We start from the raw sequence: 21,969 nt of genomic DNA, 5'->3' as shown, positions 1-21,969 counted from the left end.
GACTGATGAACATTTGAAAATGAAACAATAACTAATCCAATAAAACCACTGACACATTATTTTTTCATGTATGCAGACAGCTGATGCTGTAGCCTTTTAGTAAAGAGTCTGGCTGCTCCGCTTCAGACAATGCTTAGAAAGCAGCGTACTACACGCTGGTTTTGGAGCTGCTCCAGTCAAAGCAATGGGGATGTGAGTGGGAGGCGGAGAGGGGGAGGGAAGCTGGAGACCCGGTATGACATCACCTCTCCTGCCCCGGAGCCATGATGTAATGTATCAAAACAACCAAAAAGCTCAGGTGCTTGGCTGTGCAGCCCAGTCATTAATGTCTCCAACAATTGCCGGCGGGGGGAGGACCAGGGCATCATTACATCACCTCGGCAACGTGGTTGCGTCTGGGGAATATCAGACCCTCCTGCCCAGCCCCCCTTGTTTAAAGCTTTCATAGCAAGCTCATTTAAAGGAACAAACAAGCCAATTAATCATTTTTTTAGTGACTAATCACAAGCTCAAGGTAAAGGGAAAGAGGCAGGTGAGCATCGATCTTGGGAGATTGTCAGAGTGACATGAAAAATGCTACTTGAAACACCAGCAATGAACTTGATCTCAATTGCAGTGTGTGCTAAATGCACGAGGTGGGTGAGGGGCCTCATCTGCCATTTGTAAACCGCCTGTGAACCCAGTCAGGCTTCAATTGTTCCATGCATTTATAGGGAAAGGCCATGTGATTGTGTTGTGCCTGCTGATATGTGGCATTAGGGCACTAAAAAACTCATTACACTGCTGGATCAAACACCCCTGCATAGACATGACACACATGCACAGCCAAGTATTTCAATGGCGATAGCAGCATAAGGCACTCATAAATCAAGCATTTTCTTGGCACCAGCAAAGCAGGATCAAATTGTTCAGTATTACAGCAACATGTAAGAAAAAAATTATGCAAGAGAAAAATGCCTTTCTTTGCCAAATCCCAGACATACATGCACAAAATCAAACCAACCAGCACTGCATGACTGAGCTGTAGTTACTCAAACTTTAATGTCATCACCTCATGATCTTTCTTTTGGGATAGTTGAAAGCAGATTGAAGACACATGGATAAAACAACATCACTGGTATTGCAGATGACTGAGCAATGGAGGATTTCACAGACATTTCTGTCCACTCAGCTGATCCCACAGTAAATCCTAGTTGTGGAGGAGTTGCCCACCCAAGAAGTTAAAAAAAAAACAAAAACTTTATTAACCTGATTTACTGGCACACAGTGAATTGAAGGTTGTCACCACAGACCACTAACCTCCTTTAATGCACACAAACATTTTTTTTTTTATCAGAAAAAAAAAATCAGAACAATAAATATGACAGGAGTTATTCTTTTTAACAGATTACTGTGTGTATGATGCATTGTCTTTAGGACACCCTTGATGCTCTAGAAAAATCTGAAACAGACATCTTACTTAAGTACTACACCTGTTAATGTATACTTGTCTTTTTGTCTTAATTGATTTATTTGAACTAAAAAAACTAAACAAAAAAAAACAACAACTTGCTGTTATGCTCATAAGATGACTAAAAAAACCTCCATAGGATCAATCAGCCACAGACACCTTATACATCAGCACTTTGTGGAAGACACACAGTGGCCATTAGAGGATCAAACTCAACATACTTTGATTTATTGATCTGTCTCTAACCTTGTTCGGTGAATTTGTAACCCCACGTGTAGAGAGAACACAGCGCATTAATCCTTGATGCCAGTCCCATTACGCTGGCTCTAAATAACTTTGTTAGAACGCAAAAGATGATCTAATAAAGAGACTCCATTTTCATACTTGCTACAGCCCGAGGGATCATTTCATTTTTCAAGCTGTTATCACCTCCACGCTGCTCTGAAAATAATTTGACAGAAACTCAGGCAACCAGGCACATCTGAAAGATTACACTTGTAGGTTCACGGGGGCATAACATCTGTTGTGCCCGTGCACCTACAAGGTGCATAAATAGGAAAAGTGAATCAAAAGACATGTTTTCAGAGAATAAGCAACAAAGTGAGATAGTTTCCAAATGAGTGACAGGTTGATCAGTGACTAGAGGTTTCCGGATCAAGTTAACGACTGACTGTAGAAGCGAATGAACTGGAAGTCGTTAGCACTGAATGCTGTCGGAGCGAGCCGAATTATGTGGTTTTAGTGTCACAGTTACAACTTCATGTGTCGACTCATTCTTAATCAGTGGAAAGAAAAGGAAATCTTTAACCACAAAAGTTCAAATGCACCTGAAAAGCTAAAACTATACAATTAACAACTGATGGACACCATCAACTCATTATCAGTAAAATCCCAAATGCAGCATACAACGCTATTAGGATCAGCTAAATTCAAGATATTCATAGGGTCTTTATGTACCAATTAGCAAAAATATTCAAATCAATCAGTGTTCACTTGGATAGGATGGATCAGATGGATGGACTGGCATTCATGTGGATATTAACTTGACAGTCTATAACATCATAAAGCCTTTGCAGACCAAGCTCACACCCTGATGGCAATGACGTCAAACTTGTTTCTCCAGGGACAATGAATTCTGCCACACCACAAACACTGTTTAGAAATGAGTAGAAGGAACATGACCAAGACCAAGGTGTTGGCGCAGGGCTGTTAAACTCCCACTATCTTATCAAACATCCCTGCAAAATGCGGTGACTGGCACTGGCCAAACAAAGATGAAGCTGACAGGAATTCGATTAGCTTTGGAAGTATTTAGTCATAAGAAAAGACTATCAATATTCCTTCTATGGAGACCATCAATGTTTGCACATTTTTCCAAAACAATCCATCCAAGAGCAGTTAAGATATTTCAGTCTATACCAATATGATGGACAAACAATCTGGCTGACACTGACGTTAATTGGGCTGAGAATTTACCGTGAGATCTTCAGTAGACCTGCAAACCGTAGCAGATGATACAAATCACATTTGTACAACTACCTTCACTGTGAAAACTATCCTAACAATTTCAATCTGTTGATGAGTTAGAGGGAAGAGTGCACAATGACTAGTTAATAGAACCTTAATGAGACACATGGTCATTATGTCAGGATTTAAAACCGGCTTCATACTTTAAATTGCTGGAAAGTGTGCAGAGTCAGATACAAATGGATTAATTGTCCGTATGGAATTTAATGCACCTTCTGAATTACCTTTTAGATTTCAACACTTCATTGCCTTTTACAAATTTACATAAGAAGATATTACCTTATGCAAGTTCTATTCTTCAATTTTATTGACGGATCATGGCTCATATCAGTATCAATTCAGTACCACTGACATTTCAACATGAGGAGTTTCAATAAAAGGCTGGTTTCATGTCTGTATGCAGGTCTGTCATTTCAAACAGAGCCAAGAAAAATAACACTAAAACACAATCATCACATTCCCACTTTCTCAGCTTTTTGACAGCTTTAGGGAACTTTGAGAAATGAGTTGGTGAGATAAGTTGTCATTTTACCCCTTATTTACCCGGTCACTACAGTAAACAAATCTAACATTTGTTTCTAATTGTTTGGAGAGATTTTGATCAAATTTAAGTGATAAACACCATTAAAAAGACGCCCAGAGTACCATGTTATCATCGCCGTGCAGGCTCATTACCATTGAAATAAATGTCATCTGTCAAGCCTTTTGAAAATACTCAACTTTCAAAAAAGGTCTTTGAATGTCAAAACTGACATGAAAAGCACATCAAATGTCAGTAAGCGTGTTCTAGCACACTGGTTGAGAAATGAGGCGCAGCCTGTAAATGAGTACCTGATTTTGTTCGCTTGCACGAGGCAGCGTTTCAGCTGTATTATTAGGTCTGAACTCTCCCAAAATATCTGCTCTATTTCCATCAAAGCATAATGTTTGATATTTGGCTATTAATAACTATAAACACTGATTGTGTCTCTGTAGTCCATGCTGGGAAAAGAGGCGTGGGTGTTTCATTTCAAAGAAACAAAGGAAACTTAAGCTGCAGCTGTAAATGAAAATGCATATTTATTACATTACATATATACATGTATAACACTACAGAAAATAAAAGGGATGATCATTTCCTTCAGCAATGACCATAATCAAGAGACTGTTGAGATTTTAATTACTTTAAAATAAGCAGAACCTTTGGGGCTGAAGCGGTGTGCTGAATAATCAGCTGCTCAGAGAATAAACTGGAAACGAGGATTTATTATTTGTTTCAGGTTAAAACAATTATTTGCTAGTGTACCAAGTTTATTATATAACTCATAACATTATCTGTCTATATTTTTTAAAATCTGACAACATACATCTTCAATATTATGACTGATCTGTATATTTTATGGCCCAAATGATGAATGAATCAATAATTGATAAAGAACATAATTAAGTCAGGAAGGAGATAAGTGTAGGAAACTGTTTCTCTACTCCTTGGTGTAGTGCCTATACAATGCCTATTTCGACACCAGGGCTTTTGTGTCCCTGCACAGCTGAAGCGGAGCAGGTTGTCACAAAGGACAGCTCTAAAAATAGGAGCTCGGCTTTTCTGCGGCCGAAAGTGGCAGGTTTTGTTCTCTCTGCATTTATCAGCAAGTCTGACTGCTCAACACTTTGAGCCCTGATCTTTTCAACCTCTTTGTCATAATCCATCTCTGCTTAAACACTGCAGGACTCTGTGATGAAATACTGAGATATGGTATATACCCTTCCTCACCTATTGGTAATGCTATGTTTGTACACTTTGCGCTGCATAAACTGCTCTTTTAGAGGTTAGATAGGTCTCGAAATGGCTGGTTTACACTTTTCAAAGCCATCATGATCGAGCAATCCAGCAGCAATGGCAAGACCAACCAGAACCACACCCACACAGCAGGAATAGTAATCCAAAATTTGATCATGCTGATGTTGTGATAATTCAATTGGAGTGTGTGTGGTACAGACTTCACCCTTTATCAGCCTTCATGCCAGGAAGTCGATGTATTTATTAAGGAAGTCTACTACTACCTACAGATATGAGGGAAGAGACGCAGATAAAACCACCAGGAGAAGCACAAACACAGACATCTAGAACACACAGACAGAAGAAGAAACACACCCACACTAGGAAACAAGACATAACACTGTTAACAGATACGGTACCTGGGGTTTATTGCATTCCTGGAAGCCGGGTTAAGGAGAGCGCCGTGGAAAAAGGAGAAAAGATCAAAGTTATCAAACATGTCACTTGCTAGTCGAGTGAGAAAAAAAGTTGGTAAAAGCTCCACGGCTATCTATAAATCAACCATTTTCAAGTTTCTATTGTTCTGTTACTTGACAGTTTTTCTATATGATTAAATTCTATTATGACAAGAGTTCCCATGTTAAGGCAGATAACTTCAGCCAAAGTGTATCTCCTCTGAAAACAAAGATGATATCGACCTACATGGCAAAATCTTTCATTGTTCCAGGACTCGACAGCCCAATTCATCTTCAAGGTGAAAATATAACTTTTCTCTGTACTCTTAGACAAGGACTGTTATAAAGAACACACATTCACTTGCATCATTATTCTCACCTCGGCATGCCTGTAGACTACTGAACAGATCACTTCCAACTGCTGGGTTTTTTTCCTTACCACTGCAGGCTAATTTGGATCTCTAAGCAGACAATAAGACTCACTGGGTTTTCTTTAAAAATTGCATTTGCTAACCATGCAGCACTCAGTACAGCAGCTTATCTGTGAAGCAAGCTTAGCACAGGCAGGAATAGGACCACATTTTTCGAAAACCAATACAGGCATTCACTCTCTCGCACAGAGTTAGGAGAGGTTGACAACACACTCATGTTTGTTCAATAAATATCAAGCTCCAGCTGATTACCTGGATTAGAACAGCTTTAGTATAAAGACCGGAAACGAGGATAAGGGCAACCTGGTGCAATAAAGCTACACATTGTTGTCCACACACTTGGGTTATTGTAAGGATTAAACAAGATGTGATGCAATAATGGATGAGCTTTAGGAGTGGTGGTAGGAGGACTTATTACATTTGAACAGTGCTAGCAGTTTCTCTTGATGCCAGTGTTTACGCTAAACTATGCCAGGCTAAGCTAAGCTAACTGCTAGCTTGGTCCAGCCTCTTAAATATTGTAGAGGCACGAGTCTGTACACCAAAGTCACCAAAATACAATATTATGACCTATGAAGAAGACCTGAAAGAAAAAAAAAATATTAAGTCACATCAAAAAAGCTTTTATTGTTGTTTCTTTTTTAAACCTGCCATCCACAAAGTGCACCGATGACATATGGGCCATCTGTAGAATCGCCCATATATCATTTTCTGAAGTGCTTCTGAAGATCAATACATCTCGGAGAAACTGATAACATCCTCACACAAACTTCTTCAGTGTGTAATGCAATATTTTTGTTCAACACCTTAAATTAAAGCTGAGAGTCGTCTGCCCTTCAACTGCAACTCGAATTTCTTACTTCACGTCTGCTGTGGTGCGGAAAATGTGAAAACTGCGTCACTGCTTAAATATTCCTGGGCCTCACTGTACATCTTAAAGCGGTCAGTGGATGAGTGAGCAATGTCACTGTCAAGGACACTCCAACAGAGCACATGATTGCTGATGGACACATTGGCTGTTTGGGATTAAACCTGCGACCTTCTGATTATAGGGCGGCCTTGCTAACCACCAGGGCTCCTTGGTGGAGAAAAGGAGTAAAAGGAGTATTGATTGCCTGCCTCCTGCTGCTTGTGTAATTATAGAACATCTGTTTGGGGCCTTGGATGTCCTGCTGGACACCAAGTAAACCCAGAGGAAGGAATATTATTCATCCACACAGAGAGTTTGGGGTGTCTACAGGGGGTCTGAGGAGTTTTATTGGAAGGGGGGGGGGACAGATGGTAATATGTTTAAAATCTGTAATGGATAAAATCGGCAGCGTGGTAAACACAAAGCCTTAACAGGAGCCACATTGACATTTCATTTCAGAGTGAGTGACAGAATCTGCACAAAGACCTCTAGCAAGTGCCTGAGTGAGAGATCAGAGACACAATCTGTGTGTGCATGTCGGTATGTGTGTGCGTCAGGTCGACAGCAAAAGTGGCTGTTGATATTAGCGGAAGAGATGGAGCGTGTGAGATTAAGTGCAAAATGGAGAGCGACTGAGAAATGGAGATTATGAGCATTTGCTACAGAGAATATATAAAGATCAAGTGTGTGCGTGTATATATGTGTGTGTGTGTGTGTTTTCATTCTGAACAAGGCACACAAGTGTCAACTCACTGCTCTGAGCACGCAGGAGGCATGTGTTGAATCCTAAACACGGCCCTCTTTCACTGGCCCGATTCATCTCTAGAAGCAGAAATGTGTTTTTATATATCTGCCTCCACCGATTTAAATAACAGAACTGTCTGCAGAGTGTCTAATGATGGAAACTTGAATTTTCAGAGGAGCTTTTCAGATGAGAACACCGACTGCATATAACTTTAAATTTCCCGTACCAAACTACAGGAATGAGAGCATGACTCCATTTTGATATGTAGCCTTACATCATACCTTTAATCAAAAGCTTTTAAAGGTACCCTGCAGAAGAAAAAAGTGTGGTCACTAAGTCTGACAGTAAATCAGAACAGTACTTAGAAAGGAAGCCCAAACTGCCATCTTTCACCATAGAAATACTGCAAAGGGCAGTCCGTTTCTCTACCTGCAGGAAGATGAATTACTAACGCCAGCCGACACACGGCGTCTGCATTGAAGCAATGCAAGTTTGAAATGTGGTTTTAGAACTCCAAAGGTGTTTGGTGTAGTGCTCATAAAAATATCGTCGACAACTTCTCATGTCAGACTCAGACTACACAAGAAATATGTTCATAACAGATATTTATACCTGCAGAATACACAGTGCCTCGACTAATCACGACTTCCATCGTTCATTGTCTGTTGCTGACTGCCGTCTTTTATGGCATCAGCGGACGATAACAAACAAAACTGTGCATGATGCTGGCAGTTCAACCAAGCAAACATTTCGCTTTCACGTTGCCATTTTTTTAAACTGTTGTCTTGTTAAGATTAAAACAAGTACAACTGTACAAGCTCTGTAATAGTGTGGCGTATTTTCCACCTACACCATCAATTATTAGTAGAAACAATTTTCCAGGTTGTAAAAATAATAGAGCCAAATAAAGCTGTGCAGGCAGATTTCAAATTAAGATCTTCCTGTGCCAGAGCCAAGCCAATTATGTGTGAAATCTGGCCACAAAAACACAAGATTAATATCATATGGGCTGCTTTACATCAACTTATAGATATGACCAGTCCTAAATGCACATATTTCCCAATTAATATGTCTAGCATTTAACAGCTTATGCGTCGCAAATATATGCAGATGAGAGAAAAAGATGGCACTTATTCTGATGATTCATCTATTTAAGTGATTCATTTTAAACTGACCCCTTTTAGTCTAACACTTATTCTTTGCACAGACTAAAACAGCAGCTCTAGTCATCTGTGCTCTCTGAAACAAGACATACAAGTTCACTTCCCCAACAGTAAATTAAACAATTCTGTTTTTTATTTTAAATGCATGCTGTACATCTTTGTATTTCCATTTAATTCCAAGGCACGCTGTATGGAATTGCATAAAGTGTAGCAAACAAACCAGTTAATGAGATCATTTAAAGGAGCAGTTGCATATCTTCCACGGAATGTCAATCCCAAATAAGTCATCCAAATGATAAATGGGGTCCAAACAGGTCCAAATGAAGCCATTAATTTAAAGTGTTCTGAAACTATCTAAATCTACTTGATCAAGAATTTGTACTTTCTTTGAACTCAGAAAATCACAATAATCTTCTCTTCATACAGATGATAGCTCTACTTCAGACTGTGGGGGAGAGTGGGGTCTGCATGGAAGTGTCAGCTCTCCCACTGGGAGTTCCACTACAGGGTTAGCATTACTTTTATATTTTAGCTATGAAGCCGGCACTCTGAAGAGCAACTTACAGTGGAATGTCCAGGTTGTTGTAGAGGGGTCAGAGAAGCTCACACAGATTCTGTCTGCAGACGCTGTGTGACCTGTGGCCAGATCCTACTCATCATTCTGAGGCCTGAGCACTAAACGCTCACAGATTTAATCAATGTACCAGGTAAATGGCTGAAGCAAGAGGATGCAGGGGCTCATGTAACATAAATACAGGAATCAGTTAACACTTTGCAGCATATGTGGTGTTTCCTTGATCATAGAAAAAATAAAAAAAACTTAAGCAAAGATTTAATGGGTTGATAATTAAAAAAAATTCTCCAGATTTCATAGAAACTGAATGTTAGGACTGGCTGCTCCTGCCATAGTTATCCTTTCCCTCTGGACTTGAACAGGACTATGAAATCCACTTCATTCTGTCGAACACTGTCCAACATTGGGAAAAATGTACAAACATGGGCCAGAATGCCTGATTTTTCATAGACGAGATGATTTGACGCTTTCAGCGGGAACACACCTTCGTTTGTCAGTGTAAAGACTGGGAACGAGCCAATCTGTCACTAATAACGAAGGATACTTATCCTACTGGGAAAGTATTAGCTATTTCAGGATCTAATGCAGCACCAAGGACAGTGGCTGGGATTGGCACAGAACATCTCATCATGCACATTGAAATACGAAAATAGAGATTAATGATGAAGTTTACAAAACATAAATGATGTGAGGAGAGTGAACGGGCAATGTGAACGGACCTCTAAATTTGTTCCTTCTGATAATTTTTTGCCAATGAACCAAAACTATTTTATCAAATACTAAAAATTCCTCAACTCTCAAGATGACATTTTCAAGTACTTCCAAAAAAACAAACAAAAAAAAAAAACAACCCACAAATGCAGCACATCAACGACATAGCAGCTCATCTGGCCCACGATCCATCACTGTTCACATATAATTGTAATGTGTGAAAAACAGAAAGAAAGTGATCATTTTTGTTGTTATTGGTTGGTTGTATTGCATAAACTAATGAGAATTAAAATCCACTGAGAAGTCAGAGAGGCTCAAACATTCATATAGATATGTATTAATCTTGTTTCACTAAAATCTGACCAATACCTTAAGACAAGGAGCGATTCTTGTGAATTGTGAAGGCGTAGACTGATGGGCAGCTCGTAATCATCGTCTTCACACTGGAAAAGCTATGACTAACAATGTTTGGAACCATTGCATAAGAACAGAATACGCGACTCATGAGTTATCAAAACATTCCAATTAAGGTAATTTCTTGTTTGACAAATCATTAAAGCTTTAAAGATAAGAGTTTACAAAGTCAAATACTGTGAAAATGGCTAATAACCAATGTTCAAATGTAAAGGACTAATCGATTTGGCTGTTTTACAACTTAGTTTATGAACTGGTGGTGAGACAAACAGGTAGTTTAAAGCCACATTAGGCTACCTTCAGTTTTACAATTTATGAACAAACCTACGGAAAAATAAGTCAGTTAACTTATCAAGTATAAGCAGAATCAGCTCAGCAATCAACAGATTAGTTTTCATTCTTCTCCTAGAAGCAGTTTACCTTCTGAGGTTTTCGTACTTGGTTCCATATTTGCCTTCATAGCAGTGACTAAGCTGAATGAAGAAAAAGAAAAAAGAAAAAAAAACCTTGCCTGCTGGAGCGATATCCTGTCTTCAATCCCAAGTTTTTCCTCTGTGCATTTCTCACCTCTTAAAAGCGCCTCGGGGAAGGAGAGAGGAAAATCTGAGCGGTGTCTGGCATTCTAAATTCTGGAGATTAGCTTGCTATGTCAGCTTAGCATCCGCCCAGATTCAGCTTCTCTGTCACTCCACACCCCTCCACCCCTCTGTCAGCAGCAGCAGCAGCAGCAGCAGCGGCGGCAGCATGCTGCACTCTTGTTAACTTAGCTCCCTTCCCTACTGTACTTCTAAGTGCACTCGAGCACAGCCCATCTGGGACTGCTGGTTGCCATAGCACCCGGTCCATCCTTCCCACAGGAGCGGTACTAGAGTGAGGAGAGTTGGGTATGTGACAGGAGACGTCGGGCCATGAGAAAGTTCAGTGCAGTCTTTTGAATCAAAAACACTGCGCGTCTATATTTAGGATACTGGGTGGGGCTGGATGGAGGCAGGAAGACTACTTTGCCGCATTTTCCCATTTGGAGCTCGATTGTTTCACAGCAATACAAGTTCAAAAAAACAAAAACAAAACTGGTACACTGACAGAACACCCGGGGGAGTGTCAGGAATGAAGGGAATGCAGTGAAATTGTGCAGAACAGGAAAAACTGTGTGCAGCAACTGCATGCTGGGTATTTGCATCATTAGTGTGAAAATGCTTCACTTCCTATTCCCAGGGAAAGAAAGCATGAAGGGGAGAAGGCATGGTGCAACACAATGGGCAAACTTAGTCCTCTGCTGTCAAATCGCCTCAGATGGGTAAATTCAATACTATATGGTACAGTAACTAGATCAGACTTCTTCAAAAAGTCAGCGTTGCAAACAACATTTCTCCTTCAAGCAATTAGCAATGGAAGAAAATGTGTAGTTTGAAACAAGCCCTTCTGTTTAGCATGTAGTCTTCCATTTTCTCTCCTTGTACAGTGCAATAACTAAGAAAACGATCTTAATGTTTTTATTACGAACAGCCGTTCTGTGCAACACCAAATGTGCTGGAAAATTTATATTGTGTGGAAAAATATTAAAGGGTGAGTACAATGCTAAATGGTAACATTTGAAACTTCATGCAGGTCACAGGAAGCAAAATTGATTGATGAAGGGTAGAAACCTATCCCAGCTACACTGCCTAACAAAAGTATTGGACCACACCTCTTAACCTGCAGAGCTTCAAACCTTCTCTGGCATTAACATCAGTGTGCTTCATGGAGCGGGTCTCCATGATCAAGCAGCTCCTGTGGCTATATTGTGTAGGCAGCCAGTACTATTGCTTGTATAGTCTATGTAATAAGCAACAGATTTGTGATCTTTACCAGTTTGTCACACAGTTTATTGCCATATTATCATAAACAGACTGGAATTGCCAGCTTTACCCTTTTCAATCACAAACTGATAGACTGACGAGCAGGCTGACGGGATCTTATCTGTATCTTGATGGACCAAAGTCGCTTTGAGGACGGTCACCAATTGTGAGCAGTAGCAGACCTAGTGTCCATCTCTCAAGCAAATATTTCAAAGGGAACAACATTGTATCACATCTGTGTTTTAAAGTCTCCAGCCACTCTTTTCCATAGTGAGAGTGTAACAAAGGCATAGCCACTGACTCAACCGCTAATGTTTGCTCTGAGATTCAGGTGTTTTATGCTTGTAGCAGTTAGCCTTGAACTGCTAGTTTACCAATGTAAAACTCATTTAATTCCCTCTTCAGTAAAGTATCTCCAATGTTTTTTGTTCAGCTTGTTTCAACAAGGTAAAAAACAGCTCATGATGCTTTACAAACTATAATGATGCTTAGATTCACCAGCAAACATGACAACTTAAAATTATTGATGTAAAATGTGGATCTTACCTGGAAACCAAACCTTTTATAAGTTATCAATGTGCACAAAATATATGATGTGTGACAGCACAAACAAACAGTCTGAAGACGACAGGTACAGCACAGATAAACTGTGATGCTCAAAAAAACCAAACTACAGAAGCGTTTATCAAGAGAGGACTAAGGAACAGACAAAAGCCAGAAAGAGCTGTAAACATCACACAAAACATTGCAGCCACTCTATTCTATTTTACCAAGAAAGGTTAAAATAATTAAACTCTACAAGGAGTAGAGGGAGACTAAAAACCAAGCTTGAAGTGCACTCAATGAAGACAAGAGCAACCTTCTCCAGGAAATAAGACATCACAGTACACCCAGCTACAACCAAGGGTCAGCAAAGGGCCTCAAACAGAGTGAACACACTAATTTTCAGCTAGTATCCGAAGCAGAAACACAACAGGTTTGGAAGAAGGAGCTCGACACACAAACAGAGCATAACACAGTGATAGAGCAACGCTGATACCGCCTCCGGAGCGCGCAGCGATCTGCCACAGCGAGGGTAAACAACAACAAAACTGTAGCGCAGGATGCAACTCACCGTGTGGTACCCGCGGGCTATGGGTGGCTTTCCTGTAGGGTACGGATCCACTGTGTCGATGATTGTTTGTCTCTCCCCTTTCTGGTTGATCTTCCGAAAGCGCCGACGGGACTGTCTGTGCGAGGCTTGTCGCTGAAAGTACTCCTCATTTTCATCCATATAGTCCACCTGGAAATGATAGAAAGGGAGGGAGATGGAGATGAGGGGAGTGACAGTCTTCGTCTTCATTCACGCCCCCTCCCGAATCCCCCACCTCCCTTCCTACCGCCCCGCTCATTGCGTAAAAATAGAAGCGTGTGTGGGCTGTACGATGCACACCTACGTCAAAAGGGTGCTCACAAAACAAAAGGAGAGACAGAGAGAAAGAAACAGAGGGCTGAGCGAGGAATCTGGATGGAAGGAGTGAGCTAAGGAGTGAAAAGCAATGGGGAGTAAACTGATTGACAGGTAGAGATAAACAGAGATGGAGCCTGGCAGAGTTGGAAATAGAGATGCTCAACTCTCTCAGTGTCTGCTAGACATATTAACCACAATGAAATTACAAGTTCAAAAAAGATAAAAATCCATGTTTCCATTTTTAATGAACTGGGAGGAAGAAAAACATTTTCCATGTGGAAAGTGGCACAGTATGCCACTTTAACTAAGCCATCGCTATAGTCAAGCGGTACAATTTTGTGACGCTTTTTGGGTTTTAGACTACTTAAACGGTGCTCTGGTGCCACACGGCTTTGTGCCATGATGGAATGACATATCTGACTTTACATTTTTGGCCCATTCCTTCCCTTCCCTCTCCTCGCTCGCTACTTTCACTGCGGCTTCACATTTCACAGCGCTCAGCCTTTGGGATTACACCACTAAAATCTCTCTCTGCCTTACCAACTGCTGCCATGACAACGGCAATGGAGCTGTGTGCGAGCGAGAGCGTAAGTGTGATTGTGTGTCTAATTGCAAATCTCGGAGTGAACGCGTGTACAGCACAGACACGTGAGCAGCTTTGCTTATGTTTATAACGGCACGTCTGCATATCTCTGTACACTCTTAACATGTAGCAGAGAGGTTCATCCGCGTGCATCACTTCCTCGGCAGCATAAGAGCCCCTGTTCAGTAATTACAGGGCAAGCTAGCAACTGTAGCAGCATAAGAGGCAAAAGGCTACAAAGTGTCTGCAGCGAGCAGAACAGAGGGAGGTATTATTAAGGAGTGTGTGTTTATCTGATAGAAGCTCAGTTATCACAAGCCCCCTCCACCCACCCACCTACACAGCACACTCACAGAGAAGAGGCAATTACAGTGAATGAACAGTGCTGTGACTACAGCAGTGCAAACCGGTTGTTATTATGTGTGTTATGTTTTTTTATTTTACGGCGATGATAGAATAGGGTGGATATGCGCTGCTAGAAATGGCAGTTGAGGGTGTGTTTCTGTGTTATTATAAGGTGGGGCAAACGGTGCCATGAAGCAACCAATCATTTTAGTGGATGAACATTATGTTATAATTGCCACAGGCAGGCAAATTAGCTGCACTGCACTGTTCCTTACCCCTCAACACAACACTCAATTTGACTAATATCTTGATAGCATTAACCATGTTTTACATGTGCCCTCTGATTTATTTCTCTAGTTTCAGTTCCTTTCCCCCACGTGTTCCTCTTTCAAAACAAATGAAAAAAAAACTGTGTTTACTTGATTATTAAAGCAGGTCACAAACTTTCTGTTTCTCTGCATTATGTGGACCAGTCATTTCCAAATTTTGTGAAAGCAAAGCACACTGTTGTTCTTATCTGTTGAAGATAGTCATGCTACCTATTTTTTTTCTTTGCTTTAACATAAGGCCAACTAGCATATAACTGATATCCATGTCCTTATTACACATGTACGCCCCGCATTGAACCACAGGACAGGCAGCATGCTCAGTTTTTGTATCAATCTTTTATTTATCTAGGTAAATATCTCACTGAGATTTAAATCTAATTTCCAAGAAAGACCTGGCATCAATCCAGTTAAAGACGTAAGACGGGTCTGAGGTTGTGGCTTTTTTTGTTCGTTTGTTTAAAAAAATATTTTACAGCAATGGCAAATCATGGAGCCTTGCAACAGTTTTGAAAATTAGCACTACATGCTAGCCACACGTACATTTCTCTACAGCTGTAGAGAAATGTCAATAAAAGGCACTTAAAACAATCCAATAAAAAATAAATAAATAAACTAAATCAACGACACTCTGCTGTAGATTTTTGGTGATCGACATGGAGTCCAGCTGTTTCACAGATTGACAGAATTACAAAATCAATGATTACCATAATGTTTCTTTTTGTATCCTATACATTAAGGTGAACTAAAGAAAAACCCCACCTGTTTGTACCCCCTTTGTATTGATGTTTGAGTAACTTACATTACATCAGAAATGACAGGTGGATGGATTAGAAAAAAAACCAAAGTCTGACCTTACAGGCAGTAACTAAGCGGTGGCGATTTTAATATTTTGTAGGTTTAAAAAACTACAAGCCGGATGTGTGGTTTCAGCTTGTTAAGTATACAAAATTATCATTTGTCAGTTCTCTCTGTTGCTGTGTGTTATTTTTCTCAATTTCTATGTATTTTTATGCATTTCTTACAAAGAAAAAAAGTCATAATTGCTACTTCCAATTTGTGCTTGCTAGGTGGTGTGTTGGTGTGCATGCAAGTAATGCTTTTGACACAAGTGTGCTAAAAGTCTGAGAAATACAACTCACCACAATCATCTCTGATGGTTCCAGGACGATGCACTCACATCCACGTCGAAGGCTGCCAGCTGATCGCTTCCCAAAACTAGAGAAAGGAGGGAAAAGAGAAATATTAAATCTTTATCTAAAGCCAGCTGAACTCAGTCTTATTCAAGCTGCGCATAGGCAGCTGAAAACTCTTAAATATAAGTCCTAACCTACAGGTAACTCCTTGTGCAGCATTTTAAATATGCAGTATGGAATATCCCTATATAATGTTGGATTGAGCAGCAATGAATGAACACTTCTTTTCAGCTGTGACCCATCAGAAGGGAACCACCCACCTCTGGAAAAGTCCACTCTCGCTACGTCACAATTTGTACAGTATGCTTCCCTCCTAATGAGGGGGAAAGGGGGGGCAGCAGAGACTAAAAGGTCTCGAAGACGACGAGCTGCAGTGGAAACTGAGCATGAAGAGATCCAAGTTGTGGCTTTGGGAAAGAATGCCGCCTTTGTCCAGAATCAGACAAGGGCTCCCTTGTTTGTTATTTTTAAACATCTCTTGGTTGTGAATGTGATCCACATCACTGTGTTTTAAGATAAACTCAAGTGACTCCAAATAAAAAGATTGCACGTTGAGTTTATGTGCCAGGTTTGACCTGTTTTGCAATGCTGAGCTTTAGGAGATGAGGTTTTGTAGTATGAAATGCATTTCTAGGTAGGTTTGGAAACTAACATTTTTTCCTGAATTGGTAAATGGAGCAAACAGTCCATAGAAAATTCAATCCGAAACAAGTTCTAATTGTCAATTCATTGTTTTATTTTTTAAACAAATCTTACATGTGACTTTTTGTTTTCTTAATGCTTTTACACACATAAAAGCCATGAAAATAATCTGTGCTTCAAAAATATTTTTCTGATTCACGCTGTAGCCGTTCACACCGAGCACATAATTACGCTGGACGAACTTACGGCATTTATGTTTTTCAAACAAAGTTCGATCTTTTCACTAAATTTGGCCATTGAAGCTCAAAACGCACCTCAGCGCTGAATACACAGTGATATAAAATAATACCATCTTCCCCCTGACAGCCAAAGGCTGCTCTGGGTTATTCGGTTTCTGAAATTATTATTCTGTCTCCTCAGATGTTCTTCTAAATAAGCTAACAAGAGCTCAGCCTGCCCCACTGACATCCTGAAATATGTGCAAAAAAAGCAGTCGCGATACATCTTCAGCTCCTGGATCAAACCATGAAATTCTCCCTGCTGCTGCCTTCTCGTGAGAATTGAATGAACTCAAATTCTCAGTTTCTTGCTTTAGAAACATCAGGAAAAACTCATCAGCGCTCTATGCCGACCTGACCACAGTGTGTTTTTCTTTAAGGACAAATGATTTATAAAAACACAAAACCTTTGGTGTGTGCACGTTTATACACGTTACAGGACAAATTCAGATGGAAAAATTGGAATTACAATTTCAGTGGTTTCAATAAAGTCAGCTGTTGTAAAAATGTGAAAACCTCTTTAACCCAACACACACTGGGCATTTTACACCATTTTAAAACTCCTGCAAATATCTGAGGTCATTTTGCTAATCATAAAGTGTGAGGATACGCTGCTTATTGCTTCTATAACTGACAGTGACTCAAATGCATGTGGTTTCAGACTGTTGATTAAATCATTTAAGCCCACTGTTAGGCTCTGGGAACTTTTCACAAGTTCTTAATATTTCAATGTCTAAACTATTTCTTGGAAAAAAGAAAAAAATATATCTCTGGGCAGGTTAATTAATAACAGTGGTAGTCAATGTGACTTGCTCTGTTCGGGCAACCTGCCAGCTACTCAAACCTCACTCTGCGACTGACACAAACTGAGTAATTCCAGGTGTTCAAGTTCTCCTCAGCACCCACAGATGAAGTGAGCAGCGGTAGTGGTGTGAGCCTATGGACATGCCAGCCTGCATCAATCATTCCCGACAGGAGCAGACCTCCAGCGCAGCATGGCCTAAATGCTTTAGAGCTTTGGGCTTGTGGCTTCATGTTGTGGGTGTAGCTTGGTCAAGTCGGGGAATAAACACCAGCCAAGAAAAACCTGGTGATCCTCTACCTGTCAGTTTGGCAGAGAGCGAGTAATGATTTTTGTGATGCTTTTGTTTTCTACGAGTTGATTTAGCTGGCTTTGCTTTCCCCTTTCTACTTCCTTTTGTTGACTTTTTTCTCTTTTCTTTGTGTTTTTTTCCTCCTGTCAGCTGTTCTGTTGTTTCTCTGCCAGAGCTGCAAATTTTACTTGAGTTATTTGTCGACTTTATAATTCACACAACTCCACAGTAAAGTTTTGCTAAGAAGCACAAACTGAAATCAAAGGCAACATGAGTGACTGGCTGGGCCACACAGCCTTGGTGAGCAAAGGCAGCGAGGGGGTTAATGCTGATTGTCACTGTTTGCTTTGCCTGAGCTTCTGTTTAATGCCTACTAACTCTGCTCGTATCCCTGAAATACACAAGCCTGAATTCCACCGCAGGGCCAAACAGAGCCACTGTAAGGACAGCTTACTCAGTATTTTCGCTCGTGTTCTCGCAAGACAAATGCTGTGATTTTTTATTTTTTTTTGGAACTTCCTTCCACCAAAGATGATTTGTCAGCTGGGCAGCGGCTTCAGAGAAACGAACAAGTGCTTTTGATCTGGTTTTAGGGACGTTTGCGTTGGTGCCAGCTATGATCCTGTTCAGCCTCCTTCGACTCATGCTACAGTGGAAAAGAGATAGCGAAAACACCCAATGAGCATCACAAAACACGTTAGGCCACCAGAATACAAACGGGAACGTGACATGTTCGATCATGTTCCTCCGTTGCATTCCTGACTTTAGTAATCCATTCCTCCATTTTGCAGGAGGCGAGGGCCACTGGCAGTGTGCAATATTAAAGAAGGGATTATAGAAGTTGAGTGTGTGGGGGTAGGAGCGTGTTTTCTAACAAAAGTGTCTTGTTTGTGGATTAAAGCCTCCAGTGCCCTATGACTAGTGCTGAGCAAATATTAAGTAGAGGGCCTGCCAAGAGGGTAATGTAAATTAGAAAACAGATAATGCATTCAGAGCAAACACTGATTGTCTTAGCTAATGCTTAGGTGGACTGGGATGTAAGCAACTCTCCAGCAATCAACACTGCCACACAGCACACTCTGCAAAGCCTACCCATGCAAATATTCAATTTTTATTAGCTATAACTAAAGAGGCAGAGGTCTAGGCACACACTACTTGGTATGAATTATTCATCAACGAGGAATTCAGGGCCACAAGTTAACGTGAGGTTGTTTTTTTCTTTCCAGAGAACTACAGTGTGTGTGTGTTGGCTGATGAACCTACAAAACCAGATAAAGGAATTTAAAAAAGGGAAGGAAAAAAAGATAGGAAAGGTGCCAGATGCTTAAGTATTCAGAGCACAGCACAAAGAAAAGATGATCACTAGTAAAAGTACCAAAATATTGCTACACTTACTGTGTAAATCTGTAACCTTTTGTATTTCCGTCACCTTTTTATTTTGCTTGAATTTATTGTTTCTTTAAGAAAAAATTCAAGTTAAGCTGTGAAAAATACAGGACAAAAAATAAAGACAATGCATTTCTTTTGTTTTTGAACAGTTGAAAATTTTGCTGTTTCCCCCCCTTTTTTTTGTTAATGTGACAGCTTACATGTTTTGTTTTTAACTTGAAAAAAAGTAATTTATTTCAAACCACTCATGTCACTCAAAGTATGCCATTCAAATTAAAAACAAAAAACACATTTAATCAAGTGCCACATTAACAGTACTTTAATCCTCAGGCAAGCTCTGCAAGTCCAAATGTGTCTCACAGTGAGTTCATAGCAAATAAGTGTGAGAATGCATCTATAGCAAATTATGTCCTATTTTGTGACATATGATTAATAACACATATTGAAATTCAGTCCTTTACGTTCTCACAAAGCATAAAGCTTCTTAAATAAGCAAGAGATTACCTCAAGTTAAAAATTCATTGCCCAAAAGAAGGAATGATGAAAACCATACAAGCAAAAGCAAATATTGTTATTTCAAAATCACATCAGCCAAGAATTTCACTACAACTCAAGTCTATGTGAAACAAAACAAAACAAAGAAAAAGAAATTGATGGTGAAGAGAACATCCCCATTTTTGCTTCTATGCTGTCATTTGACAGGCAGCCAACATCTCAACTTCAAATTAAACCCTGAAGCTCTCAGTCGACTGTCTGACATCTCCCCTGCCTCGGCAGCCTTGCATTCCCCTCCGTTATACAACAAGCCTGGGCGTCTGGAATGTCATTCCTCATGCATCACCAGCTTCTCATTCTACCAGCCCGGCAGCCCACCGCCTTAGCCTCGGATCCACTCTGCTGCCTGTGTGAACCAACGCAACACTTAATCTGTACCCCTGGTCTGAGCTGAAGGGAGTGAGGGGTGGAGGGGTGGGGGGTCTCCTCTCCTCTTTTAAGCTGTTTAACTGAGTAAGTGGTAAGAGGGCACACTGGCTTTTTTAACCCACCAGACCCTTGAGAAGGACAAAGATTAAACTCCTCAGATATGCAAGACTTCTGACCCAGCACAGAGAAGGAGGGAGTGGGGGGTCAGATGGATCTTTGGCTACAACTGCTAAAGTGAATGAAAACCGCATCCAGGCTTTGAAGCCTTTACCAACATCCTGTCAGAGCCGAGTTTGATGATCCAACCTCACCTTGCAAAGATAAACAGAATTCCTTGGAGTAACAGCGTGGTCCACACCACATGCATATTCCAAACCTTTGCCCGAGCACATCTGAAATAGGCGCTGACAACGCATCCAAGAATGTGTAACTGACTCGTGACTTTTGCTTCCCAAAATACAGCTTCACTGACATTGTAAAAGGCAAAGAGAAAAGGGCACTGGAGACACGAGTGTAGAGAAAGAGCGACTACGCTAGCCGCTTGCAACTTTTCCAAACACATTCATCAGTCATCACTGCAACTATCACTCATTTCTAACATGTTCTCACCACAGCAGGGGCTCCATCTTTGTTTTGGTTTCAAAGTTGCCAAAAGTTGTTTCTAACCCCCTCCTTTATATACCCCAAAAGAGCACACACCCCTTTTGCTGGCAGCACACTCCTCACACTGACAAATCCAAAATAACATCAAAGTCATACTTCACATTCCAGACTTGAAGGTTTTACTGCAACCAGCTCCCGGCTTGGAGAATAGTCAAGATTTTTAAATTACAACCAAAAACAAAGGAGTTTCTAGGCAAAACTTCAGTAAGCCGTACGCTCATGTGTTTCTAGGTAAGAGTTCCATGCAGCTGTACTTTGATGACTCACCCCCGACACGCCAATCTGCTCCTAGAGTGACACAGCCACCTGATAAGATGAACCCCTCCTTCTGAAATATCCCTTCTTGTTAGTTCAGAGTAAGCCAAGCAAACATGTTCCAAGTCCCGAGACTTCGCTGTAACTGCGGCATATTGTCCTGTACACAAACCGGCACTGCTGTCGGAGATTTGTGTATGAGAATGGGAGTGTGTGGCTCAAAGTGTAGATCAGCTTCTGTCCAATGGCCCTGCCCCCTTTCTCTCTCTCTCTGTCTGTCTGTCTCTCTCTCTCGCTCTGTGTAATGTGGTGAGCTGAATACGGCCGCATTCCAGCGTACGACTCACTTCCTGTTATAAAGCACGAGTGAGTGAGATGCTGGACTGTATGTTCCCGTGTGCACGTATAAACAGCGCAAAGTATACTGCTTGTAGAAGTTACTCAATGAAGTAAGTCAACTGAACTCAAATATTCTAATTACAGTGTTTAGATTTATTTTAGACATGAAAAATATAAGACCAACTCACAAGTTGCCTCAATGTCTAGTTGTGTCCTGTGGTTCAAAAGCTCGATTGCTAGTTTCTAAACATTATTTTTAACATTTTTCCTCAGCTTTAAGCTGGAATGATCATTTTACTGTGTTTTCAGATAAGCGGCATCATCGCATTTAAAATTTTAAACACCTAAAGCTGGCATTTCCAACAAAGAACTGGAAATATGTTCAGTGTCATGCAATTTAAATTTTCCTTAGCTCACATATAACCTGCAATAACTCCAGAGCTCATCCCGAGGCAAGACCATGCAATGCTCAGAGAATACACAAAAGGCCCAAGAATTACATCTCAAACTA

The 21,969-nt window shown here is 40.6% G+C and overlaps 1 protein-coding gene across 1 annotated transcript in view; it reads right to left on the bottom strand.

Moving 5' to 3' along the window:
• The window catches only part of rapgef2b (Rap guanine nucleotide exchange factor 2b), a 54,709-nt gene extending 33,372 nt beyond the window's left edge, over positions 1-21,337 (bottom strand). Inside the window, exons 1-4 of the mRNA XM_013909166.1 lie at positions 21,132-21,337; positions 15,821-15,896; positions 13,089-13,256; positions 5,153-5,170 (exon numbers count right to left, since the gene is read on the bottom strand). Coding sequence (XP_013764620.1) covers positions 5,153-5,170; positions 13,089-13,256; positions 15,821-15,829 — 195 coding nt within the window. The 5' untranslated portion in view covers positions 15,830-15,896; positions 21,132-21,337. The remainder of the gene's footprint in view (positions 1-5,152; positions 5,171-13,088; positions 13,257-15,820; positions 15,897-21,131) is intronic.
• Between the last annotated feature and the right edge of the window lie 632 nt (positions 21,338-21,969).

The sequence above is a fragment of the Pundamilia nyererei genome, unplaced genomic scaffold (assembly GCF_000239375.1).
Source record: "Pundamilia nyererei isolate P.nyererei 1_Seehausen unplaced genomic scaffold, PunNye1.0 scaffold00020, whole genome shotgun sequence".
In the NCBI taxonomy this organism is placed as follows: Eukaryota; Metazoa; Chordata; class Actinopteri; order Cichliformes; family Cichlidae; genus Pundamilia; species Pundamilia nyererei.
Note: the sequence above shows the minus strand (reverse complement) of the source record. Positions and strands in the feature narration are given on the sequence as shown.